The 26,945-nt window shown below is 54.0% G+C and overlaps 1 protein-coding gene across 12 annotated transcripts in view; it reads left to right on the top strand.

Annotated features, from left to right (window-relative positions):
• HPSE2 (heparanase 2 (inactive)) overlaps positions 1 to 26,945 on the top strand; it is a 138,955-nt gene that overhangs the window by 64,162 nt on the left and 47,848 nt on the right. The window contains exon 1 of one of the 12 annotated variants that reach the window (XM_090058793.1): positions 2,548 to 2,608. The exons of the other annotated variants lie outside the window; for them this stretch is intronic. Coding sequence (XP_089914919.1) covers positions 2,563 to 2,608 — 46 coding nt within the window. The 5' untranslated portion in view covers positions 2,548 to 2,562. Of the gene's footprint in view, positions 1 to 2,547; positions 2,609 to 26,945 lie in introns of those variants that run through there. 12 annotated transcript variants of the gene reach the window in all.

Below are 26,945 nucleotides of genomic sequence, written 5' to 3'. Positions count from 1 at the left end.
ATCTTGCTGCCAGACATCCCGGCAGGGAGGCCGTGCAGAATAGTGACCCGGCTGCCTGCTGGCCTGGTCTGGGAGTTTCCATTGTGGGGCACCTGGGAGCTGCCGTCTCCAAACCCCACCTGATCTGGCAAAGCGACTCCCCCTACTCAGCTGCATCATGTAGTCAGTGCCCTCCCTTCATCCTCTCCGGATCACGTGCGTCCAGCATCCCTGCCCCATTTTCCATCGTAGGTCAGAGTCCAGTGCCGGGAGGAGCACAACAGAGCCAACACGGTGGGGCGCAGCTACCCCCTTTCCCTCCCGTGTGCCCATTTTTCAGCCTCTGTGGTCCGTTGCAGTGTGAGCCCTTACTGCAGGAAGCCTTCCCTGGCCCAAGTTTCTCATCTCTGAAGAAGGGATTACACCCCTTCCAGTCTCTCCCTCTTCTCAGCCTCTGTCTTGACAGATCAAGGGGCGCTTCAGTGGAGGGAAACCGGGTTGGAATAGGACGGCGGCAAAACGGCACGTCTGAGCAGAGGGGACCAGCACAGACCCTTGAAGAACTGCAGCCACCGTCAGGTCGGTCACTGTTGTTTCTGGAGCCGTGTCCTTGAGATGATCCGTCCAGCCGGAACGGTTATGATGATGATTTACCAAGCGCTGAAACTTGCTACTCCTTTTTCCAAATGAGCCGCAAGATGTCCTCCTTAGTCAGCCAGGTGGAAGAGGTGTGTATTTTTTCCTGATGTTGTCTGAGGGCAATTAACCTTTCGTGAAACCTGCGTGATTTGGGAGAGGGCAGGAGACCAACCATGTGGCGGATGCCAGTCACAATGCTCCGTGCCCGACCGGGAGGCGCTTGGCCATTGCAGCGAGAAGCGCGATGGGGGAGCGGAGCGCTGCGGGCCGCAGCTGGGACAGGGGCAGGAGGGCGGCCGTCACGGCAGTGTGAAGAGAAGCGAGGTGCTACGCCTCCGACACAGAGCTGCAGCTGACTGATGGCGTAAACCCTGGAGGGTCCCGCCTGCAGGCATGGGGGCAAGACGAGACCAGCCCGTCTCCAGCCGTGCTCTGGCCTCGCAGCTCCCTCACATCACAAAACAACCCCGGGCTTCTTGTTTGCTGGCAGCGTAGCCCCCTGCCCATGAACGCCGATCCTCCTCCCTCCCTGCAACTGTCCTGCCCAGCGCTGGGGTGAGCTGTGCTGATATGCAGGGATCCTGGTTTTCTCTGATCAATAATCCCTAATTTTTGACCCAAAATCCACATTTTTCTGTGATCAAAATGAAAAGTGTGCCTTGCTAGGAGCACCAGCCCTTTATTTTCTAATTATAAGTAAACTTAGGCAAAGAAAGGCTCTTCCTCTTAAAGATACAAGTTTCCCTATTTGTTCGCAGTCCCTTTTCTGGAGAGAGGGTCGTCGTGCGCTTTGCCCGTGTCTGGCCTGAAGCAGGGCATTTGATTACCCATTTCATGGGCCTTGCTAGCATTGCTGTAAATGTTATTAATGGTCATAAAATTATCCAGCACTATAAAAATATAAATAAATAGAAAATAAAATTCAGCCACAGCATTATCCTCGGTGACCTCGGGAGGTGTGAATTCCTCAAGGGGACTGGCGAGCACGCAGCAATGTGTTCTCCTCCAGGCACTTGTCCTGTTTGCAGCCGTTCCCTTGGAGGGCTTGCACGCCCAGCCTCACGAAATCAAGCTGTTCCTGCTGTGTCGGCGGGAGGGGGCACACTGGCCCTCCTCCCGCTTCCTGTTTACTTGCTCTTCAGGCCTTGTCTGAAATAGCCGTGACTTCGGCGTTCCTGCAAGAAGCTTTTGCTGTCGGTGCTGAGCAGTGAAGGTGCTGCTGTGCAGGAGTTCGGTCTCAAGCAGTGCTGCAGCCACGAGCGGATTCAGGATTTTGCAAAGCAGGGTGCAGATGGTGAGGTGCATCATCATGTATAACCCAACACATGTTTTTCTCCAGTTAAAAATAATCTAGAAGCTTTACTAATATGCTGGGGGCCCAGGGCTGTGTTATTCAGCTTCAGATGGAAGCAAAAACCAATACAACTTCATTGCAATGAGTTAAAATCACTCGACAGGGCTGTGAAATAGGAGTTTCATGACCAGGAGCAGACAGCAGCATGGCAGAACAAAGGCTGGCTGGATTGGAGGAACATCAAGACCCTTAAAAAGAAGAGCGGGTTGTTCCCTGGCTGCAGGACTGGGCATCTCCTGGGCAAAGGAACTGACTTCTTAGCCAGCCGGTTGCTCTGGGTTTAGCTGCTGAGCAGTGCGAGCACCGCGTGCAGGCCATTCCACAATGGCAGCTTTGGCATCTCAGCTGGGACTGGACTCCAGTGACCTTCGGGCACCCATCTAGCAGGGATGGAGGGGAAGAGGCACCGCTTGTCCCAGTGGGCTGTGGGACAGCTGCTCGGAGTGAGGGTGCATGCTTGTTCTCCTGGGGCTCAAGGCGCCAGACCTGCACATGGCAGCGTCTGTCTGACTGTTGGCAGCTTTGGTCTCCCCGGCACGTGTGTTTGTAGCTGTTGTCCTACCCTGGAAGTGGACGTGGAAGTGGAGGCGATGGTTTTTCCTGTTGTCCCTGCACCCAAGAGTCTGCCGACCGTAGGTGTGACGATGCATGAGGGTAATAACCAAAGGGAAGGGGAGAGGTGGGACGAAGAGCACCAGGACCAAGACCACCCAGTCTTGTGTTTCTGGCACGTATGGGTCTGAACCTTTCTGGTGGATTATTGCACATCGTTATGCAGGTAGAGGAGGAAAAGGAGTCAGGTCTGGACATTAATTCACTCCTGCGAGGTGACAGGCAGAAGCAAGTTTTGTGGAAGGAGAGAAAATGTTGGTGATTGGGGAATGTCTGTACACAGGGCAAAGCTTGTATGGAAACTCAGAGGCTGGCAGGAGAGGCTAAACCCAAACTTAACAATCCCCAAATTGCAGGAAATTCATGCAAAATAAGCAGTCCCTTTACAGCTGGGAAATCTTGGTAGGGAGAGAGCAGTCAGTGTGCTTTGATGTAGTTCCATCTCCCCCGGCCTCTCTGCCCCCAGATGCTCTGGCTGTGAAGTGATCTGGGTCCTTGCTCCGACTAACTCTCTCCCCAGGTAGAAGGCCACGACGTGTTGCATGCAGACCGTGCTGGTGCACGGCGCAGGGAAAGGGGCTGGCTGCAGATCTTGGGTCTGTGTAAATGCAGCCGTCGAGGCGACGCTTGCACAGGGCAGAGCTGCACAAGGCTGAGCCGCCATCGGCCGGACTGAGGGTCTGCGGGAGGGGGGAAAGTGATGCCTTTGGCCTTGAGCTCAGCCTCGGCCTGGTGCTGGGGGGAGGAAGACTTCATCCTTTCCAAAAGGCAGAATCGTCCCAATCCACGCTCTGGCCCTCAAAATGCACTTACAGGGTTTTACTCCAGGCACCAGTTACTTGACATCCAGTTGCTTGCTGAGCTGAAGTTCAGAAGTGTTGCACTGTGTTCGTCTGAAGTCAGTGAGAGAAGGCAGGGCAGAGAGGCACCTTAGAGACTGACTCGTTCAGAGGGGCAGGAGCTTTTGTATGCCACAGCCTGCTTCATCAGGCACTAACTGAGCCAATTATCCTCTAAGACACCAACTGTTGACCCGCAGATGTAGTCTGGCAACCAGGGAAGGTTTGAAGAGCCAGCCCTGCCAAAATGAAACACTCATAAACATAAACGTAATAACGGTTAATAGCAAATATCATTATGAATGAAATACAGGAATTGTATAAATGACTAAGTATTGAAATAAGACATGCCAAGCAAATGCTTAACATCTTATAGCATGCATGTTCATCTAATTCTAAATGCACAGCATCCTTACTGGTATTTGAAAGCAAATTAATCTTAACATTTCTAAGACCTAAAGTTTTAAAAGCTTCTAAGAGGTGGCCAGCCCGTTGGGAAGAGGACTTCTTACTCAGGTTTCAAATTCAGTAATAAAGAGCTCTTTATCTTCGTTCATCTGCAGATGGGCTGTTCAGCAAGAACTGTAGTTCAAGGCTAAAGAGCAACGATCCCAAGATAACCCAGTTTTATACCCAATGGCTTGGCTAAACCAAAAAAAGTAAAAAGCTTACTAAATAAGGTAAAAATGATAAAGGTATTTCTAATAGGTGTTACTCTAATTAATATTCATATGCCTATTCTTATCTCCCTTATATATGCTCTGTCTTGTCTAAATTTAGCCCTTTCTAGCATCAGATCACTAAATGTGTTTGAGGTGATTTTGCAGCCATTATCCTAGTTTTTTCCCCGTCCATCTTTCTTCAGTTATCTAAAACGGCTCACAGCCTGGGACATCCTCTGGCCTGGCCATTTCTATTGCGTCTTCTCTGACCCAAATTTGGGTCAAGAAATGCAAGTCAGTGCTATTCCATACCACCATGAAGCAATGCGCGGCCTGCTACAGTCTCCCTGCCTCCTGCCTCAGTTAAAAACCCCTGCCAGGTTCTGTGGTATTAAAATCCCCTCGTTGTGTCTCATGGGCTTTGCTGGGTCTTTCTAGAAGATGTACGTGGTGGGAGTAGGCCCTTCTTATTGCATGGCCCTAGGGAAGCTCCAGTGCTCTGCCCTGGGGTCGCGGGCTCAGCAACCAGGCCCCTATGGTGGGTTCCTCAGTACAGCCGCACCCCTAGAGACTGACCCTCGGGGTGTCTGAGTGGCACAGGACAGCCGCTGCAAAGGCAGACATGGGTTGCAATCCAGCTGGAACGCAGCGTGGAGGGCTGTTGGATCCCAGAAAAGTCTACTCGGCGGCCTCGTCTGACTCTAGCGGCGCTCGTTAGCAGGGAGCCCCTTGCCCAGAGGGCAGCCTGGCTGCGAAGCCTGGTCCAAAGCAGCCCGGGCTGGGAGAGCAGATTCTGCACCCCACAAGCCCCTCAGCTCTGTCGCAATTTATAGTCGCACGGTTTTCCCCCAGCGCTTTAAAACCAACTGGAAATTGTAGCACAAGAAATCACCAAACCCACCGGCTGGATTGTGTTAAGCATGGTTAAAGAAAGCCTACAGACTCTTATCCCATGACCCGAATCAGCCTTTAGGGCTCGAGGCAGCATGGCGGGGAGAAACCCCCTCGCTCTGGTCATGTGGGAGATCAAGCCTCGATGGTCCCTTCCTGACTTCGGATCCATCAACCCCTCTCAACACTTGCTTTCTCTGTTGTCGTGCTGTGCAAGACTCACACAGACGGGGAAACGCGACCTTGTCCCTGCACAAGCCACGTAGCTGGGTGTGAGCGCTGGCCACAACACTGGAGTTGTCCCGATGAGCGTTTTGGGGGGAAAGTCCTCAGTCATCAGGCAGTCATGGTTTTCTGGTGGAAAGATCAGAAAAATTACTAGTTTCCCCGTTTGCTAATGTTTTCTGTCTCCTGCCTGTAGGAGAGCAGAAAGCTGGGTTTTCCCCATATCTTTTCCTTTTTTGACCGTTCCTAGCTGGGGGAAAGTCCATGTCAGGTAGTGGTCAGACAGGCAATTTGTCCGTTTACGTTAAAAAAGGACCCTTGACCCGCGGTCCTTAACTCTGCCTTTGTAAGCCAACTTCTTCCTTTTTCAGAGGGCTTGTTTACTTAGCATAGTAGGTCTCTGGCGGAAGTTCATTTTTCACGGAGCAGGAGGGTTCGGGGGCATATTTGATGGGTGTCCTTGTGATGTAAAGCAAACAGCTGTGAAGAGCCACCGGCTAACCTAAGAAGGCAAGCAGTCATCTTCCACTGCCCCAAGGCTTGAGCAAGGACAGCAGGGCAGCGCGCTGTCCCTGCAGGGCAGCGCGCTGTCCCTGCAGCGCAGGCACGCGGCATCCGTGCAAACTGTTGGGTCCTGAAATCCCTTGGCAAGGACCAAAAATGCAGCGAAACCACACTGAGTATTAAAGACTTCAAGGTTAGTGGAAAGTAGCCAAGAAGGAAAGTACCTGCAATCCCTGAGATCCTCCTGGCTGGTCGACTGGTGTGAAGCTGAGGGTTTGGGTTTTGCTGTACGAGAGGAGCCTGTCCAGTGCTGCTTGACCACAGACCTGCCAGAGCATCCAGGAAGGCGTTGGGTGAGCAATGGCCCCTGGCAGCTGTGGGACAGGCTCGGAGGGAGGATCACTTCCTGAAGTAGCCAAGGATGGGAAGAGCCGGTGCTCTTTGTTTCTATACCTGTCAGGGTAGCAAGCAGGAGATTCTCCACGATGGGAGAGATTTGTCCAGAGCTGGCATTATTGAAACCTGCTGGGGTGATTCAAATCCCTGGTTGCAACTTGCCCAGGGGGTGTAGAGCGAGTAGGAGAGGTGAGAGGTGGCACATGAGTGTTGCTAAAGATGCCCTTACCTGTTTAAGAGTTACCAATAACTTGGCATCCCAGGAGTGCATAGGGATCGGCATGCTAGCACCATGGCTCTCGGCCTTGTTAGACTCAAGGCACCCCACAGAAAATGCCAGCTCCTCATTTTCACTCCTGAGGCACAGCTCTGAGGAGGGGCGTGAGACTGCAGCAGCAGGGAATGGGAGTTGAAGACCCAGGAATCCCCTCTGTCCTGTGCACTCAGAGCCTAGATGAGGAGTTATGAAGCACAGAGAGATCCTGAAAGCTAAGTACGTCCAGGCAGAGGGGCTGGAGGTGAGGGCAGCGAGGCGTGTAAGTCTACTGGGTACAAAAGAAACATTAAACCGTAGCGCGGCTCATTACCAGATGGGGACGGTCACATTGTTTATAATGATACAGGAAGGCAGAAGTGTTCGCTAAGTAGGTCTGCTCTGTGTTTGGAAAGACGCAGGATGATGTATGGCAGGAGGGTGACGAATGCGTCCTCAGCCCATTTGTAACTAAGGGGGATGTTAAACAGCCTCTCCTACGAATAAACAGTCTTATCTTAGTGGTTTTATACTGCTGCCCTTTGCCACAGAACTGCCAGAAGCCCCGGGTTCCTTGCACCCATGAGTCCTAGAAGAGCTGGCCAAGGAGATCCTTGGCTCCCTGGTGGTAATTCCTAAGTCCTGCAATACTGGGAAAGACCAGAAGAAAGTGAGTATTGTGCCAGGGTTTCAGAAGGGCTAGTGGAATGACCTTGCCAGATATCGCTAATTAGCCTGACATTGGACATGAGCTTCACAATGGAAGAGCAGTGATGAATTATTAAAAGACTGGAGTATAACTAATGTTAATCTACATGGCTTAATGGAGAACTCATCTTGTTAAACAAGCTTGAGTTTGTTTCTTGATGAGATGACAAGTTTGGTTAATTAAGGTATAATTATCTAGGGCAGATACTTGTCTGATGGTTTAGTCAGAGATAATCCTGCCTTGAGCAGGGGCAGAACTAGATGGCCTTGTTAGGTCCTTTCCAGCTCTGCTTTCCTAGGACTCGCCTTCTCTTTGTGTCTTCCCGTCCAAGCTGGATGCCCCTCTGGGAAAGATGCTTTGGGCAAACCTAAGCTGTTGGGTTCAGCATGACGACATTGCGTGGCTTGCCTTCCACCAGAGGCAGATTGATTAGACGTGTCTAAGCAAGGCCTGACTCTCTTCAGAAGCACAACTGTGAAAGACGGGCAAAAAGATGTTTCCTCAAATCTCAGCTAAGGGAACCTCAGGTGTCTTGTGCTGCGACGGGAAGATAGTTTTCAGGCACGGGTGCGATGTGCGATGAATGGTGTCCGTTTAAATCATTAGGAGAACCTGACAGCCTGTCTTTCCCCCCAGATCAGTTCGGTGCTGGGCTGGGGCTTAAGCAAAGCGATGTCCCTGGACTTGGCAATGTTCTGGTGCGGCGAATTTTCCATAGCAGCTCGTTTTAAATTAGAAATAGTGGTCTGAGAATGAAATGAGAAGCCGAGCAATACAGGCACACAATAGCATCTGTGCTTGCCTTTGAAATTAAATTCACTCTATCTTACCCTTCCGCTGCGTTTTTGGTTTTCAGTGACACTGATTTAATTTTTTTATTGACATCGAACAACCAGGCCATAGACACTGAAGTGTTTAATGCGTGCGGGACAGAGGCGGCCGCTTGGGATCTGGGATCTGCTGGATGTTTTTGCTGAAATAGTCAGTGGTAAAAAATGTTACACTGTTAACAATTCATTCGCCTTGTCTGTGCTATGGTGCATGAAGCCCACTGAAGGAAGCGGGGCTCTTTATCTTCGTAGCTGTGGCTGCAGGCAGCGTGCAGAGGCAGCCAAACACGGCTGCCTCGGTCATACTCTGCTCCTGCTCTCAAGGTTGTGCTTCATCCGCGAGGACAGACGTGTATGTTGTGAAGCAAAAGCAAAAGGTCCGTTGAAAGGAGCAGGTGGCACAGCCCATCCTTCAGCTGCCCAGCGCCAGGCCGTTTGTAATGAGTTTAGCTGCGGCCTTAAATGCCGAGAGCTGCTCGGCCAGCTCGGTCGACGGCGCTCTGCACTGCAGCCGGTGTAAAGCTGGAGCTGTTCGACTTCCAAGAGGCCTGGGGCGAAACACCCCCCGGGGCACACCGGGGCAAGCTCCGGGCCCCTGGGTGCAGGCGCGCTTCCCCGAGCCCCAGGCCTGGCGCTGCATGGCCCCAGGCTCACCCTCAGCTCCCCGAGCCGTGCCGCACGGCATCGCCCTGCTCCCCGCAGGCGTGGGGGTCCTGGCTCCCTGTCGCGCTCTCCAGCCAGGCCAGGGTGCTTTGTCTCTGAGCTCTGGCTGCAGTGTTGGTCTCCCGCAAGCTCCTTCCTGGGGCAGCAGGAGGTTTCACCCTGGGACGGGGCAGTCCGGGGGTCCCTCTCCAGGGCCAGCCCCTTTGTCTGGGACTCCGCACGGGCATCTCCCTCCTCACAGCAGCAAGCAACCTCTGAGGGTCCGGGCTTGGTTCATGGCCAGCAGTGCCCACGTCTTCTGCTTGTGCTTTCAATCCGCCGCAGGACGTCGGGGACCTCTGGTGACCAGGGGGCTCTTCGGAGGGAGTGCAATGGGTCTGTCGGACTGAAGCCGCTGCTGACCCCTTTGGGTGCTGCCTGCCAGGCTCCCGCCCAGCGTTTGGGAGGCGAGACTGAGGATGGGCCAGCCTGGCCCAGCCCAGCCCATCAGCCGTCGCAGGCACAGGGAAGCTGCCACGAGCTTCTCCTGCGCACGGTGTCGGGGGTGGGTCTCAGCTCGGCTGAGCTTCCTCTGCTCAAAAGAATAATGCGGGAGCTGAGTTGATGGCTCTTTCTCCACTTCCTCCGGTAAAGGCGAGCCTGGGGTTAGCCCTACGCCGCAGGGAGGGTGGTAGCCCCTCTCGGCACATGGGATTTCAGGGCAAATGTCAGGTTTTTAAACCAACAGAGAACTTCATCAGCTGCTTTCATTTGAGCAAACCTCCAGTCCATCCAAACAAAACACGGTCTCCCAAGTGGTAAAGGGCAGTGAACGCTTGAAGGAGGGGCCGTGGAGAAGGGCCCCGGGCCCTCCTCTTCTGCGATTAAATGAGCACAGCATTAACTCTCTTGCTGGGCAGTTGCAAAACATGGACACACTCGTGTCCAGCGAGACCTGGAGAGGGAGCAAGGGACGGGAGCTCGGTGGGCCGCCAAGGCAGCTTGGGCTGCAGCAGAGTCCCGCGCGCCGGCGAGCCCGGCCAGCACCAGCCAGGCTCCCCTGAAGACTTCTCCTCTGCCAGGGACTCGGAGACGCGGCCCGGGGCTGTCTCCTGCACATGCAGTGTCAGCTGTAAAGCCGGCGCAGAACAAAGGCATCCACCTAGCTTCGGGCCCGTTGATCCCGGGTGCCTGGAACGCGGTGATCTCTTTTCTTGTTTTATTTTAAAGCATCAAGTCAGGGAAGTTTGTTTCTGGAGAATAAATCCCATTGCCCTTTCTCCATCTGGGCAGGAGCTGAGATTGCTGGGATCTCTGGCCATTGTGGGAGCAGATGCCTGCTGGGCTGCAGTGGGTGCATCTACACATTCATAAATGCTCCGTAGTTACTGGGCATTGCGTTTAGTACTTGGGTAACGAAGTACTAAATCAATGTGCTGTAACTCATGCTACTGCACAGTAGTGGCAGGGCACAGGTTTTTTCTGACGCTAGCTGTGCAGGAGCCCAACACCACGGCACAGCAGCGTGTTAGCATGGGTTTTGCCAGCACGCTACTGCACCGTGTTATTAGGCTACCGCGCAGTTAGCGTCTCGTGTAGATGCACCCGTGTGGGGGAGAAGGGCTGCTGGGCCTGTGTCCCCAAAACAGCTCCGCTTGTGCATGCAGAGACCAGGCGGGAGCGCTGCCAGCGGGGCGTGCCGGTGGGTCATCCTGTGCCTGCGGAGCAGCCGGAAGCCGCACGCTGCCCAGCACTTGCTGGCTTCTCTCGGGGGAGCACGCAGCCCATACGGGAGCCCTGGTAGTAACTGCGGCCGGTTGCTGGCCCCCTGCTGCCTGCCCCATCTCAGGGGTTTTAATCCTGCCCCGAGGTGCTGGTGCTGCTGCAGCCGGGGCTGGGGCTGGGGCTGGGGCTGGGCTGCGCCAATGCTCCTGCTGGCACGGACCCCACAGGGTCCCGGCGGGAGGGTCTCGCCCCAGACTCAGGCTCAGCCCAGTGCCACATTTGGGGTCAGGAAGGTATTTACCCCATTGCTTAGATTGGTATGGACTGTGGGGGTTGCCCTCCTCTGTAGTGGGGGTCTCTTGACCGTGTATTAACAACCTTTTATTGAAGCAGGACATTGGCTGCCTGCTCCCCCTGCTTTCCCTGGGGCAGGTTTGGGTGTGAAGCCTTGTGTCGTGTCAGAGCTGACAGTAGTTGTACAAAGAGTTTAGACGATGGCTGGTCAGTGCAGTTGGACAGGGCTGATCCTGCCTTGGGCAGGGGGGTTGGACTGGATGTGACCTGCGCTCCAGGGCCTAGGACTCTGATGCTACGTCCCAGCTAGCTCGGGACACGCTCGGGACACTGCCCTCTGTAACTGCCAAGCCACGTTCCTCGGGGTGTGGGGTGTATCGGGCGGTAGTTCACTGTGTTAGCCTGGGGTCAGGCAGAAGACTGGGTAGGTATGCACCTTACAGACTAACCGAGTAAGATATGTGCAGAAGCTTTAGGGCTCCCTCCATCAGAGGCCGTGCCTTGAAGGTGCGTGTCCACGCTGCCTCCTGCGGAGCGGACGTCAGCGTCTGTCACGGTCGCAATGCCCCTCGGTGGGCCACGCGCAGGCTCGGACCCGCAGAACCTCAAGCAAGTGTCTTTGCGCTGAGGCCTTTCTCTTGAAGGGAAATGTGGGGAACGTATGAACCGCCCCAGGATAGGAACAGGGAGATGTCTGCTCATCTCTCGAGGCGACCCCGTCCCCATAACAGGGGCACTTGTGAGGGGAGTGGAAAGCAGAGCAGCAGACGGGGATCGGAGTGGCACTCAGGGGGCTGCAGGGCTAATTTGCAGCCTCTCTGCCAAAAAAGGTTGGCCCCCACCGCTTTCACCAGCTCTGTCATTGCACGCGGTGCTGAGATGACAGGGGAGGCTCCGGCCCGTGGTGCAGAGGAGACGAGACTGGACGATCCCGTGTTCCCTTCCAGCTGTAAACTCCACGGGCCTATGAAACATCAGCATGCGAGGAAGGGCGGTCATTAGACATCTGCCCGGGGCTCAACTCCATTAACAGGCTCCACATGTGACACTTGCCCTCTCTGGCCTCCGATCCCAAAGGGGAAATCATGGGAAGAAACCCATTAATGTCTGTGAAGGGTCCTATTAACGTCTGTTGAAAGTTCGTGTCTCTCTGTCCTCCCCTGGAGCCGAGGGTGCATTTGGGACCTACGTCAGAATATGGCACGTGTTCCCAGGTTTTAATTGATAATAAAATGGGACCACGCTTGCCCTGGAGGGCACCTGAATCTTCCCCCGACACCCCCAGAGCTCCCTTTTGGGAGAGGACTGCCCCAGAGGCAAACAAGCTTGAAAGTTTCCGGGATCTTGGCTGAAAACAAGGACTCGTTTAAATAACTGCTTTGGCCACGTTAGCTGTGGGGCCAGCTAGCTGGGAGTGCTCTAGCACTTACATCTTCAAGCTCATTAGTGCAACACCAGAGCACTCTCCTTGGCAGGAGGCTCGTCGACATGCAGCTGTTGCACTGCTTTCCCTCCTGGTGCAGCATCAGGCTGTCCCAGTATAATCTCTGGTCAGTCCCTGTCCAGATGGGAGGTGACGCTGCTTTTGCCGGGCTGCTTCCTCCGGTCCGACTCGGGGCAGGACCGGCGCTGCTTGGAGTAGCCCTGGGGGTGTTGAGGCAGCTTTTCACTGCGGCGTCTGAGCACCACTGTTGGACCCAGCGGAAATCCTGGGCTTGACCTGAGCATCAGCTGCACTGATGGATGCCCTTGCTGGCGTGGATGCAGAGCATGTTCTCACAGCAGCTGGGGAGTCAGGCCTGTTTTAAATGCAAAGTGGAAAATCTTCCTTAGCGGTGAGTAATGCGCAGTGTTTCTGGCCAGCAGCACCGCTCTGCCTGGGACTTTCCCTGGCCACATAGGGCCCAGCTTGTCCCTTTGCTGGGCATCCCGTGATGTATGTGGCTGTAGCCATAGAACAACTGGCTGGTTTTTTGCACGTGCCAAAAGGACCTCGGCCACCTTAGTCCTGTCCATCTCCCCATGCTCTGGTTCTTTGCTTGGTGTGTGTCTGCTCTTCCTGAGTGCCAAAGCTGATGCAAAGAGAAATGCAAAACTCTACAACTCTTGGTTCAGAGAAGATACCCTTTATTAGACCAACTAAGAAATTGCAAACAAATGATCTAGTTGATACAGGCACCTCGGCTGAAAGGAGCTACACACAGATGAAAGGCACTGAACAGGCCTCAGCTGGTCTCTCCCACCCTAAACCTCCCGGCACTCCTGCTGCTAGAGTCTGTGGGGTTGTGAAGCCATTGCTACGCTATGCCACTAACCAGTGAGTTAAAAAATAACTTGCAGACGTGTGGGCAAATCTGGCACAACCACACAGACCTACCCCCGGCCTGAACCTGGCCTGTGCTGTCGTTGTGATAATGGACTTTGCAGTTCAACCATCATATTCTGAAATGAAGAGCCAACCCTTCCTCGTTGATTTTTAATTAACGAGGGTGTATGCAAGCTGGTGAACTCTATCAAAGTACATGCACCTTACAATCCCACCAAAGTCCCAGCACAAGTAATGCACGGGTATTTTACCAAGGGGCATGAACAGGATTCCCTTTAACAACAGGATTGGACTGGAAGCCTCCCCCAGCGGGAGCAGCCGCTCGATCCCAGCTGGCACAAAGTTTTTGATTAGCAGGCTGGGCCTTATGGGCTATCTTCAGGTTTGGGGGGGCTTCTGTAATCGCACCCTGTCCGGCCTCTTGCTATCGTGCCAATGCAGATCCAAACCCACATTTGTATTGGCTCTTTAAAAATATCCCATGTGCCCAGTACTTGAATTCTTTGAAATTCAAGGCAAAAGCCAACACTCAGGGGCTGTTTTTTCATGAGCTCTGTTGCTAAACAGTTACGTATGATGAAGCTGGCAGAGCATCAGCAGCCAGCGTCGATCCGCTTGGACTCACGGTCTCGTACCTGTGCGGGCTCCTTCCCCGCACGCCTGTTTTGGGGCAAATGCAGCAGTCCCCTTCGAGTAGTGCTGCGGGTGCCGGGAGAGCATAGGGCAGCTTTACTGGGGGGAGACTTGCATCTAAGCAGCCTTTGCTAATACTCAGCAGAGTTAATTATTAGCAGAGGGGGTGGGTAGCGAAGAGGCGTGTGGTAAGAGAAGCATGATGGACTCGGGGAAGGCTGGCTTTCCAGCCCTGCACTGGGGAGCTTGCTGAAAGGGACGGTGGAGGTTGTGTGCTTGGCTCGCCGGGAGGAGCAGACAGACGAGGGCTGGGAGTTAATGCGCTGTAGGGAGCGAGAACAAAACATGCTGATCTTGTAACGGGTAATTTATGATGTAACCCTTGCGGCAGAACGAGCCCCTCCGCTCTGCAAAGCAGGATGTCCTTCAGAAAACATTTGCACTGAGCGAGTACACGCAGATTCAGGGAAATGCTTTCGGGAGGTTTTGGAGTCTAATAAAATGGGAATGTGTGACCTGGCTCGCGCGATCATTTGCCCGGTTTTCTCCTTTCGTTATTGTTTCCAAATGTGAACTGGTGGAGCTCTTGTTCCTCCGAAGGTCTGCAGGTGAAGCTAGGCCAAGAATAAACAATGGTTTATGCAATTAAAGCAAAATGCCAGTAGTTTTACGACCAGGTTTGTACAGATAGACAGAAGATACGGACTTAGGATCCAAAATAGTGCGTAGTCCAAAACACTTGTGGGAGCGCCGGTTTTCTCAGTGTTCGCCTACTCCCGGCCAGCTGCAGACTCGCCAGACAGCGACACCTGAGAAGAGACGGGACCTTTCCACGTGCTCAGAGACGCCGGCGTGGCCAGAAGAGCGTCGCCTTGGCCCTGGTGCTGTGCACGAGGTGGACTGCGTGGGGTGGGCTGGGGTGTCCCTCTGCCCCGGCGAGAAGGTCTCTGGGGGGGCGACTGCATCCTCTCCTGTGCAGCACAGAGCACCGTCCGGGCAGCATGGGAAACAAAGAGCCAGAGCTGTGATGGGATCCTGACCTTCGTCCCGTGGGTGTGCGCAGCATCATTGGCCAAAAGCACCACGTTTTCGACCGTGACCATGCCTTCTGCCGAGAGAACGGGATCCCATGTGTGCATGGCAGTTTCTGGTTGTGCAAGTGTGCTCGACAGCTCTGGCTGCTTGTGCGATACCTGGAAAGGGTTGTATGCTGCTCCAGAGCTGGGCCACGCTATGTGCAGTGGCTTTATTTCTTCTTTTTTTAACATTGGACCCACGTCTTGTTTTGGGGGACCCCCAGCCTCTTGCAGCAGGGGTGCTCTGGAGAGAGGGCAGCATCGCCATGGGAGCTCTGGCTGCCGCTACGAGGAGCAGTGAGAATGACTGCTAGGACAGTTGTCCCAAATACAAACGCCCTTGCAGCTGACGGCCTCGATCGACGTCGAAGGGGCTCAGATGGCGTGTTGCCTTTTGTGGCTTTGATCCCACCCGTGCAGCCGGTAAGCAGAGCCCATGGGTGTCTGGAGCCATTGACACTCTCCGACGAGCCAGGCCCTACATGAGTGTGATAACGTTTCCCTTGGAAAGCACTTGATTTTATCCACGTGCTTGCCAAACTGTCACAACGAGGCGTAAAACCACAGAGGGCTCACACATGCTGATGGGAGAAATGGTCCTGGTAGCAGGCGAGGAACGGGAACTTTCTGCTCTCAGTTAAGCGTGGGAAGGAGCGGTCTTCTCCATGCACGCAGCACATGGCTCTCCTGCGCCCTCCTTTCACGCCCTCTGCAGACGAGTCAGCCCTCATTTGTCACGTTATGCCAGAAGCACCGTTCCCATGACGGTGTGAAGCATTGCAAATCCTGCCCAAGCACAGCCGTGGCCGGGTCCCCCACCTGGGAGAGGATGGACCCGGGGAGCGGCTCTGGCCTAGCTGGGCTGTTTACTACTGCAGGAGCTGAACTAGTTAAGTTGCATTCGGTCTTCCAACTGGGAGCTAAGAGCCATTGCAAAATATTTTCCCCCTGTTGGCTCTGCGTGTAGATTTAAAATTAAATTGGTTCTGGTTAGCAAACAAGAACAGGACGGCAAAATTGAATTTTCTGAGGAATGTTGTGAATCCCTTGTGAAAAAAAAACAAACGTTTTCCCCTCCCACGTTCCCCTCCCTGCTTATGGCTCCATCTCCCCAGCATCACTCTTGCCACCCTGTGCCCCCCACAACCATGCGCCCACCTCGTCAGGTGCTGGTGATGCTCCAGCTGGAGAGGCGGCGGTGCCATCACTGGGAGTCAGGTATGGCCAGTCAGTGGTGAGATTTTTTCTTTCCTCGGGCTCATTCTGCCTTTTGCTCCCCTGCTCGTCTGGCCCCCCCGCCGGGCGCTGTGTGCACCGCTGTCAAGGAGGCACAGGTGACAGGCCCGGAGCATGCAACGCTGCAAGCGCCTGGAAAATCAGGTAGTGGCACTGACCCCAAGAGCTGGCGCAGCAGGTAAGTCACTGCCATGCAGATGACATGGGAAAGGCCCCGGCTGGAGCCCTGTGCTGGCTTTCAACATAGGAGAAACTGTGCCTGTTCCAGACAGTCCACCTCTCCCTCTTTTGATGAACGGAAAATTTTTGCAACCAGCTGGCACTGCTTGTATTTTGCTCTTGAAAACTCCTGCCAGTTCCAGGGACCTTCCTCTCCCTTTACCCAGCCCTGCAGGCAGCTGCTGGGCATGTCCGGGGCAGATCTGGGGGGCGCAGTCCCTTGGATCCCTGCTGCACCCAAACTTCAAAACCAGCTGCAGCATTTCTACTCAGGCAGCGCTGAGGGAGTTAAGTGACTTCAGGACTCATTATAATCTACCTGCTTCCTGCTAATCTCTCTTCACTCTGGATATTAATGACCCTCTCTGCTTTTTAATGGGTTTTGGTGCTCCATCCATCAAGCGATCCTTCTGCAGCATTGCTGTCTGCTGGCCCTTCCTGGTAATCTCTCTCCTCCCTTTCGCAGACTGTTGTTAGCTCTTAACTCAGGTGTGGTGGTTTTAACCCAGGTGAGGAAATGAGCACCAGGGAGGCATTGGGTGCACATACAGATCTGCCCAAGCAATGTGCATGGAAGAAACCTTCAGATGACCCGGAGCCCTGTCGGTTGCCCGCAACCTCCCATCGATTCATCCTCATGCTGACTTCATCTTGCTGGAGTCGGGCAGCGAGCTTTTTGGGGCAGGGTCATGCCGGGCTGGGTGTAGCCCACAGTGCGGCGGGCTGTCTGGACATCTCCCAAACGCAAGCCTCATGGTGCTGCCAAAGTGAGAGGCGGGTAGTATCCAGCCCACAAGCTCGAGCCACAGATCAACTGCTTCATCCAGCAGGTAGAGGCTTGCTGGGAGGCAGCGGTGCACAGAAGCCAGGGCAAACCTGCAGAAACCCGGAGCTCTTCATCGACAAAGGCCATGATTTCCTTCCCGGGGGATCGTTTCCTTTTATTACTGCTCTAATTCCCTTTTAATGATGGCACGTGAGAGAGGGCGCACAGTGCACGGGCACGGAGCTGTCTGGAGCAGGGCCGTGGCCCTTGTGGGCAGCTAACGAGCATTCCTCCCTCACAGTTAGACCATCAGAATAAATAAAACAGTTTTACTTCTGCTGGATGAAATCAAGTGGAGCTGGCCCAGGGCCTAAACACGGACAATGGCTCCTCTGGGCCGCTGAGCTGCCAGCAGCCCGCACCTCCTAGCGAGCCTGTCCTTGGGATGCAGCCATCCGATGCTAAGGAATTTTACAGACCCGGCTTTCCAGAGCGGGGAACCATCGCCGATAAGATTTAAGGCACCTTCTGTGCCAAGGAATGAGGTGCGCGGCAAGCGCGGCAACTGGAAGCCATCTCTCGACACAAGCAGCCTCGCTCTGGCCCCAGCCCTCGTTTGGAGAGAGATCAGTGAAATGCTTCTCGCAAGCCCCCTTGGTGCAGCACCTGCTTTCCACCCGCATCTTTGGATGCCCTCCCAGTCTTTCGCTGGGGAGCCGAGGCGCGGGTGCCAGGGAAGGCAGGAGGCAGGGCAGCGTGGCATCTCCGACGCAGAGGGCTCAGAGGGGCATAGCTTTCGTGGCAGCACCCTGCCTCGTCGCACGCGCAGAGTGAACTGACGTGGATCAGATGCAGAGCTGGGTTGCGCCTCCCTGAACCTGTTAGTCTCCAAGGTGCTGCCCTGCCCTGCCCTGCCCTGCCTGACTTCAACCTTGCACAGTGACCCGCGTCTAGCTCTGGTGCAGTCAGTGCCAAAGCTCCCAGTGAGTTCACTGGACCAGGACCTCACCGGTGGTGAGGGGTGCTACCCCGTGGTGTTTCAGGACACCCCCAGTGCAGGAGCCTCGGCCAGGCTGAGGGACGGTGCTGGATGCCTCCAGCGCTGGTGAATTTGCGTTGCATGTGCCACCGCAGCACCAGCCTTGTGAAATTGTGATTAACAAGGGCCTGGAGCAAAAGCCTTAAAAGTGTCTCATAAACACCCGCACCTTTTTCTCCTTTCAACCAAGCGCTGAACTGGGACGTGACAGCGGTCTGACTTGTGCGAGCATGGGGCCATGTGGTAATGGTGTGGGAGAACGTGTGCACGTGGCACGGGACAGTAGTGTAACTATCCCAAGCGCTGATGATCTTTGGCAACTTGAGGCCTGCAGAGCAGCGGGCCTGGGCCTGACCTCACTCCGTAGGATTGCCACAGCGGCACGGGTGCGTGGCAGGGCACCCAAGTTCTCCTTTGCTATCGCCACGCTCTTCCCAGGCCCTCTCCAGTCGCCAACTTCCCTCCAGCAGCTGTTTCTCTGAGCTGTCCCTCTCTCCGGCTCTCCCACTCCGGTGCACTTTGTCGTCCTGCACTCGAGCGAGCGGGGAGCCCGAAGCACTTGTCAGAAGCGTGTAACTCGATGACCGAGCTTCCTTCAGGGCAGGAATTCCTCGTGCTCTCTTTTGGCACAACGAGGGGCTTAAGGAGATGGCGAGAAGCTGGAGCACAAATCTGTTGAGTTGCTTTTGAGTGATGTGAGCGTAAATATTTTTTCCTGTTCGAAAGGCCTGACCCCATAACTCAAAGCCAGCTTTGCTCTGCAGCCTCAGGCTGCAAATACCCCTAGCCCTCGCTGAGCAGTGGAGCAAAGATCACTGCTACGTTCGGTGGAAAAGACCTGCTTTTGAAGCGTCTCCTCCAGGGACGAAGCGCAGACTTTCCTTCCAGCTGCTAAACTCTCCCTACCCGCACAGCCGCTCAGCTGCAGAACTGCCCCAGGTCCTCTCCTCGCCTTTCTCTCTGGCTTTGCCCTTTCCCAGCAGGCGCTGGTGGTTCTCCTCCCTTCCCCTGGGCTCACCTCTTCTTGCACTTCCCTCTTCTAATGCTGTCCACATGGTTCACATTTAACAAAGCTGGAAGCCCATGGGTATATCCCGCACGTGGTAACGCGGACGGGATGCTCAGGTGGAATTATTTAATTGGAGATTGCCATGCAATCTTTTGGACATTTGTTTTAATAAGTCATTTTTTAATATTTTCCACATAGTTATTTTTCAGTGTGGGCTCATGCCATATATCCAGGCAGATAAAGGTTTAATTAGTTGTCAGAAATACTCAGTTTAAACCTGCAAAATATGCTTTTGTCGATTGACCTTTATCCCTAAGAACTGTCTCTGAATACCATCTCGCCTGGCTGGGATCAGAGGCTTTTCAGAGTTTAATAATGGCTACCTGTTTCATCTAATAAGGTTTAAAATCTGACAAGAACATTAAAAGCTCACCAATCCCACTCTGGGAAGGCAAGCCAAGGTCAGCAGTAACTCAATCCTGCCCCGCTTACTTGCTGTTCATGTAGCTGAGTGCTTGACCCCACAACACAACTTCTTTCTAGCAGGAGGCTCTGCTTGCATGAGCGTGGTGCCCAGGAGGGACAGCGCTGCCATGTAGCAAGAGGTCAGGACACCCCTGGGTTTTTCAAGAATAATTCAGATGCTTTCACAGGACCATGGAACTTAACCAGCCCAAGATGGGCTTGAGACCCCCAAGTCCCATTTCCATTGTGGCAGGGCTCAGCAGCCTGACTCTTTGCACCAGCAACGTGGTCTCCTCGGTGGGCCGCAGGCACGGTCTGCCCACCATGCACTGACTACCGGCCCATCCAGCTCTTGTGCATAATCATGTAAGCTGAGGACTTCAGCCTCCTCCGCACAGGCCATTGCTCACTTCCTTCCCAACTAAGGAGCTGGCCTCGTTCTTCCTCCGGCCTCTAAAGCTTGTAGAGCTTGCTAGAGCTTGCTGCCTGTGACCACCCTGGCTGCTTGCCGCCCATTTTGTGCCACGCTCGCTCTGATTTCTTCCCGAAGTGCTTGTGCTCTTCTTTTCATAGTTTCATAGTTTCTAGGGTCGGAAGGGACCTGAGCAGATCATCTAGTCCGACCCCCTGCCATGGCAGGAAAGAGCACTGGGGGCAAACAACCCAAGCAAGATGTTCATCCAACCTCCTCTTAAACACCCCCAGGGTAGGAGCCTGCACCACTTCTCTTGGAAGTCGGTCCCAGACCCTAGCCGCCCTGACCGTGAAGTCGCGCCTCCTGATGTCTAGTCTGAGCCTCCCCTCTGCCAGCTTGTGACCGTTATTCCTGGTCACTCCTGGCGGTGCTCGGGGGAGCAGGGACTCCCCCAGTGCCTGCTGGTCCCCCCTGACTAGTTTACAACAGGCCACAAGATCCCCCCTCAGCCTTCTCTTTTGGAGGCTGAACAGGTTCAGGTCCCGTCGCCTCTCCTCATAGGGCCTGCCCTGTTGTCCCCTGACCATGCGAGTGGCCTCCTCGGGACCCTCTCCATGCTGTCCACATCCCTCCTGCAGTGCGGCGCCGAGACCTGGACACAGTACTCCAGCTGCGGCCTGACCAGTGCCGCACAGAGGGGGAGGATCACCTCCCTGGCCCTGCTCGAGATGCATCTGTGGATGCACGACAAGGTGCGGTTGGCCTTCCTGACCGCGTCCCCACACTGCCAGCCCATGTTCATCTTGGAGTCAATGATGACCCCCAGATCCTTTTCTGCCTCCGTGCTGACAAGAGGGGAGTTCCCTAACCTGTAGGTATAGTGCCGGTTGTTCCTCCCCAGGTGCATCACCTTGCACTTGTCTGTGCTGAAACCCATCCTATTCTCGTCCGCCCACCCTTGTAACCTGTCGAGGTCTGATTGTAGCCTGTTGCATCCTTCCAGTGTGCCCACGTCCCCCGACATCTTAGTGTCATCAGCAAATTTGAACAGGGTGCTTTTTAACCCCTCATCCAAATCACTGATGAAGATGTTGAACAGTGCGGGCCCGAGGACCGAGCCCTGGGGGACCCCACTGCCCACGTCCTTCCAGGTTGAGAAGGACCCATCCACTACCACCCTCTGGGTGCGGCCCTCCAGCCAGTTGGCGACCCATTTGACTGTGTGGGTGTCTACACCACAGCCCCCCAGTTTCTGAATGAGAACGGGGTGAGAGACAGTGTCCAAAGCCTTCCGGAAGTCCAGGAAGACGATGTCCACTGCTCCCCCTGCGTCTAATGATCTGGTGATCTAATCGTAAAAGGCCACCAGGTTGGTCTGACTGACCTGCCACTGATGAACCCATGTTGGTTGCCCCTAAGCCTGCAGTCCCCTGCTGGCCCCTCCTGGATGTGTGCCAGCATAATTTTCTCAAACAGCTTGCCTAGGATCGAGGTAAGACTAACCGGCCTATAGTTTCCCGGGTCCTCCTTCCTGCCTTTTTTGAAGATGGGGACCACGTTGGCCCTTTTCCAGTCCTCCGGCACCTCACCAGATCACCACGAGCGCTCGTAAAGCCGTGCCAGGGGACTTGCAATGACCTTGGCCAGTTCCTTTAGAACTCTAGGGTGGAGATCGTCCGGGCCGGCTGACTTGAATACGTCCAACCCCTCCAGAAGCTCCCTAACTAAATCCTCGCTAACCTGTGGCCCAGGTGTGCCTCCCCCGGGGCCTGAGGGCGGCCCAGCAGGGAGGTGGCTGTTCTGGTCTCTACTTAGGAAGACGGAGCAAAGAAATCGTTAAACATGTTAGCTTTGCCGTCCGGTGTGACAACCAAGTTTCCCAACGCGTCCTGCAAGGGCTCATCAGTAGTCACATGTCCTGGTTTTCCACCTTTTGCAGAACTCCCTCATGCTTTTCACCATTGTAAAGAGTTCTGGGGCACGGCCACACGGCTCTCCCGGTTGTCGGGACAGTTTGCAGATGTGGCTCCAAGGCCGTCTCTTTCCAAAACGCTCAGGCCTCCTGCGGCCGTTTCCCCGATTTACCAGTTCCCACAGCCTGTGAGGTTCACTCTGGTGCAGTCCACAGGCCGGATCCTGCTGCTCTCGCTCCTTTGCGTCTTGGAGGTCTGTCACTTTGCAGTCACTTTCCCCGAATTACCTCCCAGCCAGCTCCTCTCTGCCCATCACATCTTAGGTGACCTGGGCAGCCCTGCTCTCCCGTCCCCTGCATGGGCCGGAGCTTGAGGGGCTGTCTGCATCCCAAGTAATTACCAGGGATCCTGGTTTTCTCTGGTTTAAAAAAATCCCCAATTTTTAGTTAAAAAACAGTTACCCCAAATCCATTGTTCCATGATTAAAATGAAATGCCACTACACACACATGAACACAGACATGTACACGCCCACACACACACGGTATTTCATTTAAATCACAAAAAATGTGGTTAAATCAAAAAAATGGGGGATTACTTTTTTTAACTGGGGTGGAGATCTCCAGGGTCAGATTCCTGCCTGAGCAGGACCCGCAGAGGGAGAGCTAGCAGCGGCGTTGGCCCCAGGCCATTGTCTACCGGTTTTGGGTTCTTCCCTTCAGGAAACCTGTAACGGCACAACCAGAAACCCCATCTCCCTGGTGGCTCTTCTTGGCCCCCCGGCTGCCTCAGTGTCTCCAGCCACATGAGTCTGACTGCTTACGAAACCAGGTGAAGCAACCGCGGAGCCATGAGCATGTGGAGGATGGGGGAGACATGGGGGGAACAGCAAATGTAGACCCTTCTTCTACTATGGGGGGAAAGAGCATCCCAGGAATTACAGATCACTTGGCCTGTGCTTGATTCAGAAAGATCCTCGAGCAGGTTTTGAACTGCTCCGTTTACAGCTGCCCGAAGAATAATGAGGTGATGAGAAAGACCAACGTGAATGTGTCCAGGACAACCTGTGTCAAATCAGTCTAATTCCTTTCTTTTCCTGGCCAGGAGAAAGGGGGATCAGCCAGGTGAGTAAATCTTTAACAAGGCTCCTGACACCATCCCGCATGATGCTCTCGTGAGCTCTCAAGGGAAGATGTGATATAGGTGAAATCACCGAGAGGTCGGAAACAACAGTTCAAAACCCCGCTCCGGAGCATCGGCTGGTGGTTCGCTGCCAGGCTGGGGTGGCATTGCAGGTGGGGTCCCATGAGGTCTGTGCAGGGCCTGGTTCATTAACGAGCTGGATGCTGGAACAGACTGGCTAACGACACCGAGCTGGGAGTGGCCGTAAGCACTTTGGATGAGATTTCCAAACGTTCTCGATAAATTGGAAGAAAACTCCAAAATCAACAAGTTGAAATTCAGTCAAGACAAGTGCAAAGTCCTGCACTTAAGAGAAAATAAAACGTCCAAATACAACGTGGGGAATAGTTGGAAGGCCAGCAGTGCTGAGGGGAAGACTCTCAGGATGACTGTGAGACAAGAATACGATGCTGTTCCAAAAAAGGCCAATTTCATTTTGGGCGCCGTTAGCAGGAGTGTCACATGGCAGACAGGAGAGAGAATTATTCCTTTGGACTTGGCGCGGGGGAGGCCACAGCTGGAGTCCTGCGTTCCTGCGGGGCACCGCTCTCTCGGGCAGGCGTAGACAAGCTGGGGAGAGTCCAGCGGACAGCAGCGGGAACAGTGCGAGTTCAAACACGAGCTCTGACAACAGGCCGATGGCGCCGGGCTTGTCTGGTCTGGAAGAGAGAAGACGGGGCTCAGACATCAGATGTGAGCGCCGTTACCAGGAGGGCGGGGGGTCAGAGGCTCGGACAGGGTGAAATCGGTGTTGCTGCAGCAAGTGAGAAGGATGTTCGACGTCAAGATAAAGGGTACTGCTGCCGAGGAGAAAGTTTCCAGGGAGGATGGGGGAGTTGTCTTTATTTGGGGGCGTCTAAGAGCAGGTTTTATAAACAGCTGTCAAAGAGAGTTATTTGATTCCACTTCAGAGCAAAGCGACGGACTAGGAGATCCCTCACGGTCCCTTCCATCTGCCCATCCCCATGCTTCCCAAATAGCTGAAATCAAACATTTTCAAATATGCAGAGCCCTATCGTGAGCACCTGAGATCGCGCCGCGAATGGCCAGAGGTGCCCCGAGCCGTCGGTAGTGATACCCATGAGAAGAAGGACTTAGCCAAGCTGGTGTGAAGCCAGGCAGGGCGGCAGACTAACCGGTGCAGAGGCGTTGTAGGCGACGGCTGACTCGATCAGCTGTAACATCCCAGGCAGAGCAACGGGGAAGTTGGTATCGGATGGAGTCCGTGCCGAATCATGTCTGGCAGCGTCATTCATTCCAGTCGCTATGAGCTTATCAGTGTATGTATCGCCAGACAAATTCGGTAGCGTTTTGGGGTTGACAAGCATAGTTTTGTCGATGCAGTATACCACAACTTTTATAAGGCATTTGAGAAAATACTTCCCAGCCATTCTGATTTTAAAAACACTGGAAAAAGCAATGCCGCTCATATTAAAACAATTAAAAATTGAATAAATGATCAGCCTCCAAGAGTCATTGTAAATGGAGCGTTGTCGTCCTGCGGATGTGGCCCCGGGGGTCTGTTCTTAGCCGACTGCTATCCAGTAGCTTTACAAATGAAAGAAGCATGTTTGGAAGAAAACAACAATATCTTGGGGAAAGTTTGGAGATGATGCAGAAACCACTGGACTGGCAACAAGGAACAGGTGAGCGAGAGAGATCTGATTGAATAATGATCAGAGGCGCTTGTTGGAATCGCATGGGTTTAAATACAGCTAAATGCAAAGTGGACCATCCAGGAACCCAGAAGAGAGGTCACACTTGCAGGACAGGGACTGGAACTGGGAAAGCTGAAACCCTGAAAGGGATTTGGCTCAGAGAAGGGCTACAATGCTGAATGGAGGTCCAGAAAACTCTGTGATGGTGACTTATGACTGGTGAGGAGAGGCTGAGGGCCCTAAGCTGACTGAGTCTGGAGAAGAGAAGACGGAGAGGGGTTGAATAGCAGCCTTCAGCTCCCTGCCGGGGGCTGCAAAGAGGATGGAGCTGAGCTGGTCTCAGTGGGGGCAGATACAGGACAAGGAGCAATGGGCTCAAGCTGCAGCAAGAGAAGTTGAGGTTGGATATTGGGAAAAACTTTCTCATGGGGAGGGTGATGAAGCACTGGAACAGGTTACTGAGAGAGCTGGTGCAGTGTCCATCCTTGGAGGCTTTTAAGACCCAGTTAGACCAAGCCTTGGCTGGGATGATGTGGTTGGGGCTCGTCCTACTTTGAGCAGGGGGTTACACTAGATGTGACCTCCTGGGGTCCCTTCCAACCCAAATTTTTTATTAAACTAAATTTAACCCGTTGCATCATGAAACAAAGGCTATAGGTTGATGGGAGTCTCTGCATTTGAATAGTAACATATTGAATCTAACAGATAACGGCAGGCAAGCTCCAGTGACTGGGGGGTGAAGACAGATGAATGCAGACTACAAATACAGCGAATGTCTTCAACTGTGGGGGATTCACCATGATGGGTTCTCCGTGATGGGCAGGGAAGACCGGCCACCTTTGTAAAAGTCCAACAGAAGCAAGGCGTGGGCGCGATGCACTGAGTAAAATCCTCTGCCCCAGAGGTCAGACGAGATGATCATAATGGTTCCTTCTGGCCTGGAATTGATGCATCTCAGCATCAGATTTGGACTCAGCCCCATATGCTTTGGCACAAAGAGGCTCCCTGTCAGGATTTTGCTGATGAGTGCACTTTCCCCCAGTGTCTGACATCTATGGCAGGGTCCCTCCAGCTGCATCGTATCTGTGGAGCCCAGCTGGCTGGCTGGGGCACAGAAGAGGAGCGATAAGTAGGTCCACTCCCATTAAGGGTTTTTTTGGAGAGGGGCTGAGGCGTCCAGCCTGTTTCTGACACAAGCGGAAAGGCCATGGGAAGTCGCTGAGCCCAGGGCGCGATGGGCTTGGTCACCCAGTAGTTCCCGTTTGCTTTCTCCTGCATCTAGCCCGGTTGTTCACAACCATGTTCAAACACAGTGACACTTTGTCTGTGGATAAACCCTCTGACATTACTTTAGTGCAGCTGGAGGCATCTACTCCAGCCTTGAAAAGGCATCTCTCTTGGCAGGACTCTGTGTTTATTATAGTGCTGTCTATGATGTGCAAAAGTACATTTCTCCTTTGACTTCCTTCTTTAAGCACCAAGTCAGCAAGATGAGTGTGGTTTTAATTAAGGATTTCAGATTGAAACATTTCCGGTTGTGTGTGTTGTTTTTTTTTCAGGACAGTTTTCAGTTAAAATGTTTTAGAGTTTTGAAAAATACCAGATGCCCGGCTCGCAAAGTGTGCAAACAGCCCCGAACCACCACCCCCTCGTCCTCTTGGCAAATCGGCTGCTGTGATGCTGGGGGAACAGCAGGGGAAGAGGGTGGCAGGAGCGGGGCCGAAGCTGAGCTAGGCGCTGGGGCTGGTGGTCCTCACTGACGTGCCGTGGCTGGGCCACAGGTGGTTCCCAGTTAGCACCACAGGAGGTTTTGCTTCAAGCAAGGTGGAGCCCCTATGTTTGGTGGAGTCTGGCTTGATGCACCCCAAAATGAGGGGGCTGGCAAGGCCAGAGCCCCCTGCCTTTACAGCAGAGTGTCTCTATGAAGTTTTCCAATCCTGCAATCTTATCGCTGTATTTGTGTTGTCCTGAAACAGCTGGAGAGAGGGCCCGAGGGACACGGCTGCCCGCAAAAAAAGCACCATCGAGGCACCTAGCACATGTGCCCAAGAAACCCAGCCAGCGCCTCCCCTGAGGCCGGAGAAGGGAGCTCAGCTCATGAAAGAGGGGAGCACTTTGCTGCCCCGCCACTTCTACCAAGAGAGAAAACCAAGTTTCTGCCCTCCTGGCTGCAGAGAGGCTTGGAAATGCTGAGAGGTGGCACCCCACGATCTCCAAACCCAACGGGCAGGAGACAAAACAAGCAAGGTTTTTAAAAAGCGTATCTCTAAGCTGGTCCGTAATTTGGGGAGGGGGCCTGTCCTGCAGGGTCTCCCCGTCTGCCTCGTGGCTGCGTCGGAGGTGGATGGCAGAGGCAGGGGAGGCGGCTGTGGGCTGGTATAGGGGAGCGGTGGATGCAACGCACCTGGTTACCGTGGCTGCACGTCCTACTGCCTCGAAGCGAGCTCAGGAGAGC

This window comes from Crocodylus siamensis, chromosome 7, assembly GCF_052110815.1.
Source record: "Crocodylus siamensis isolate JL-2025a chromosome 7, ASM5211081v1, whole genome shotgun sequence".
NCBI classification, from domain to species: domain Eukaryota; kingdom Metazoa; phylum Chordata; order Crocodylia; family Crocodylidae; genus Crocodylus; species Crocodylus siamensis.
This window is presented reverse-complemented; position numbering and strand designations above follow the sequence as displayed.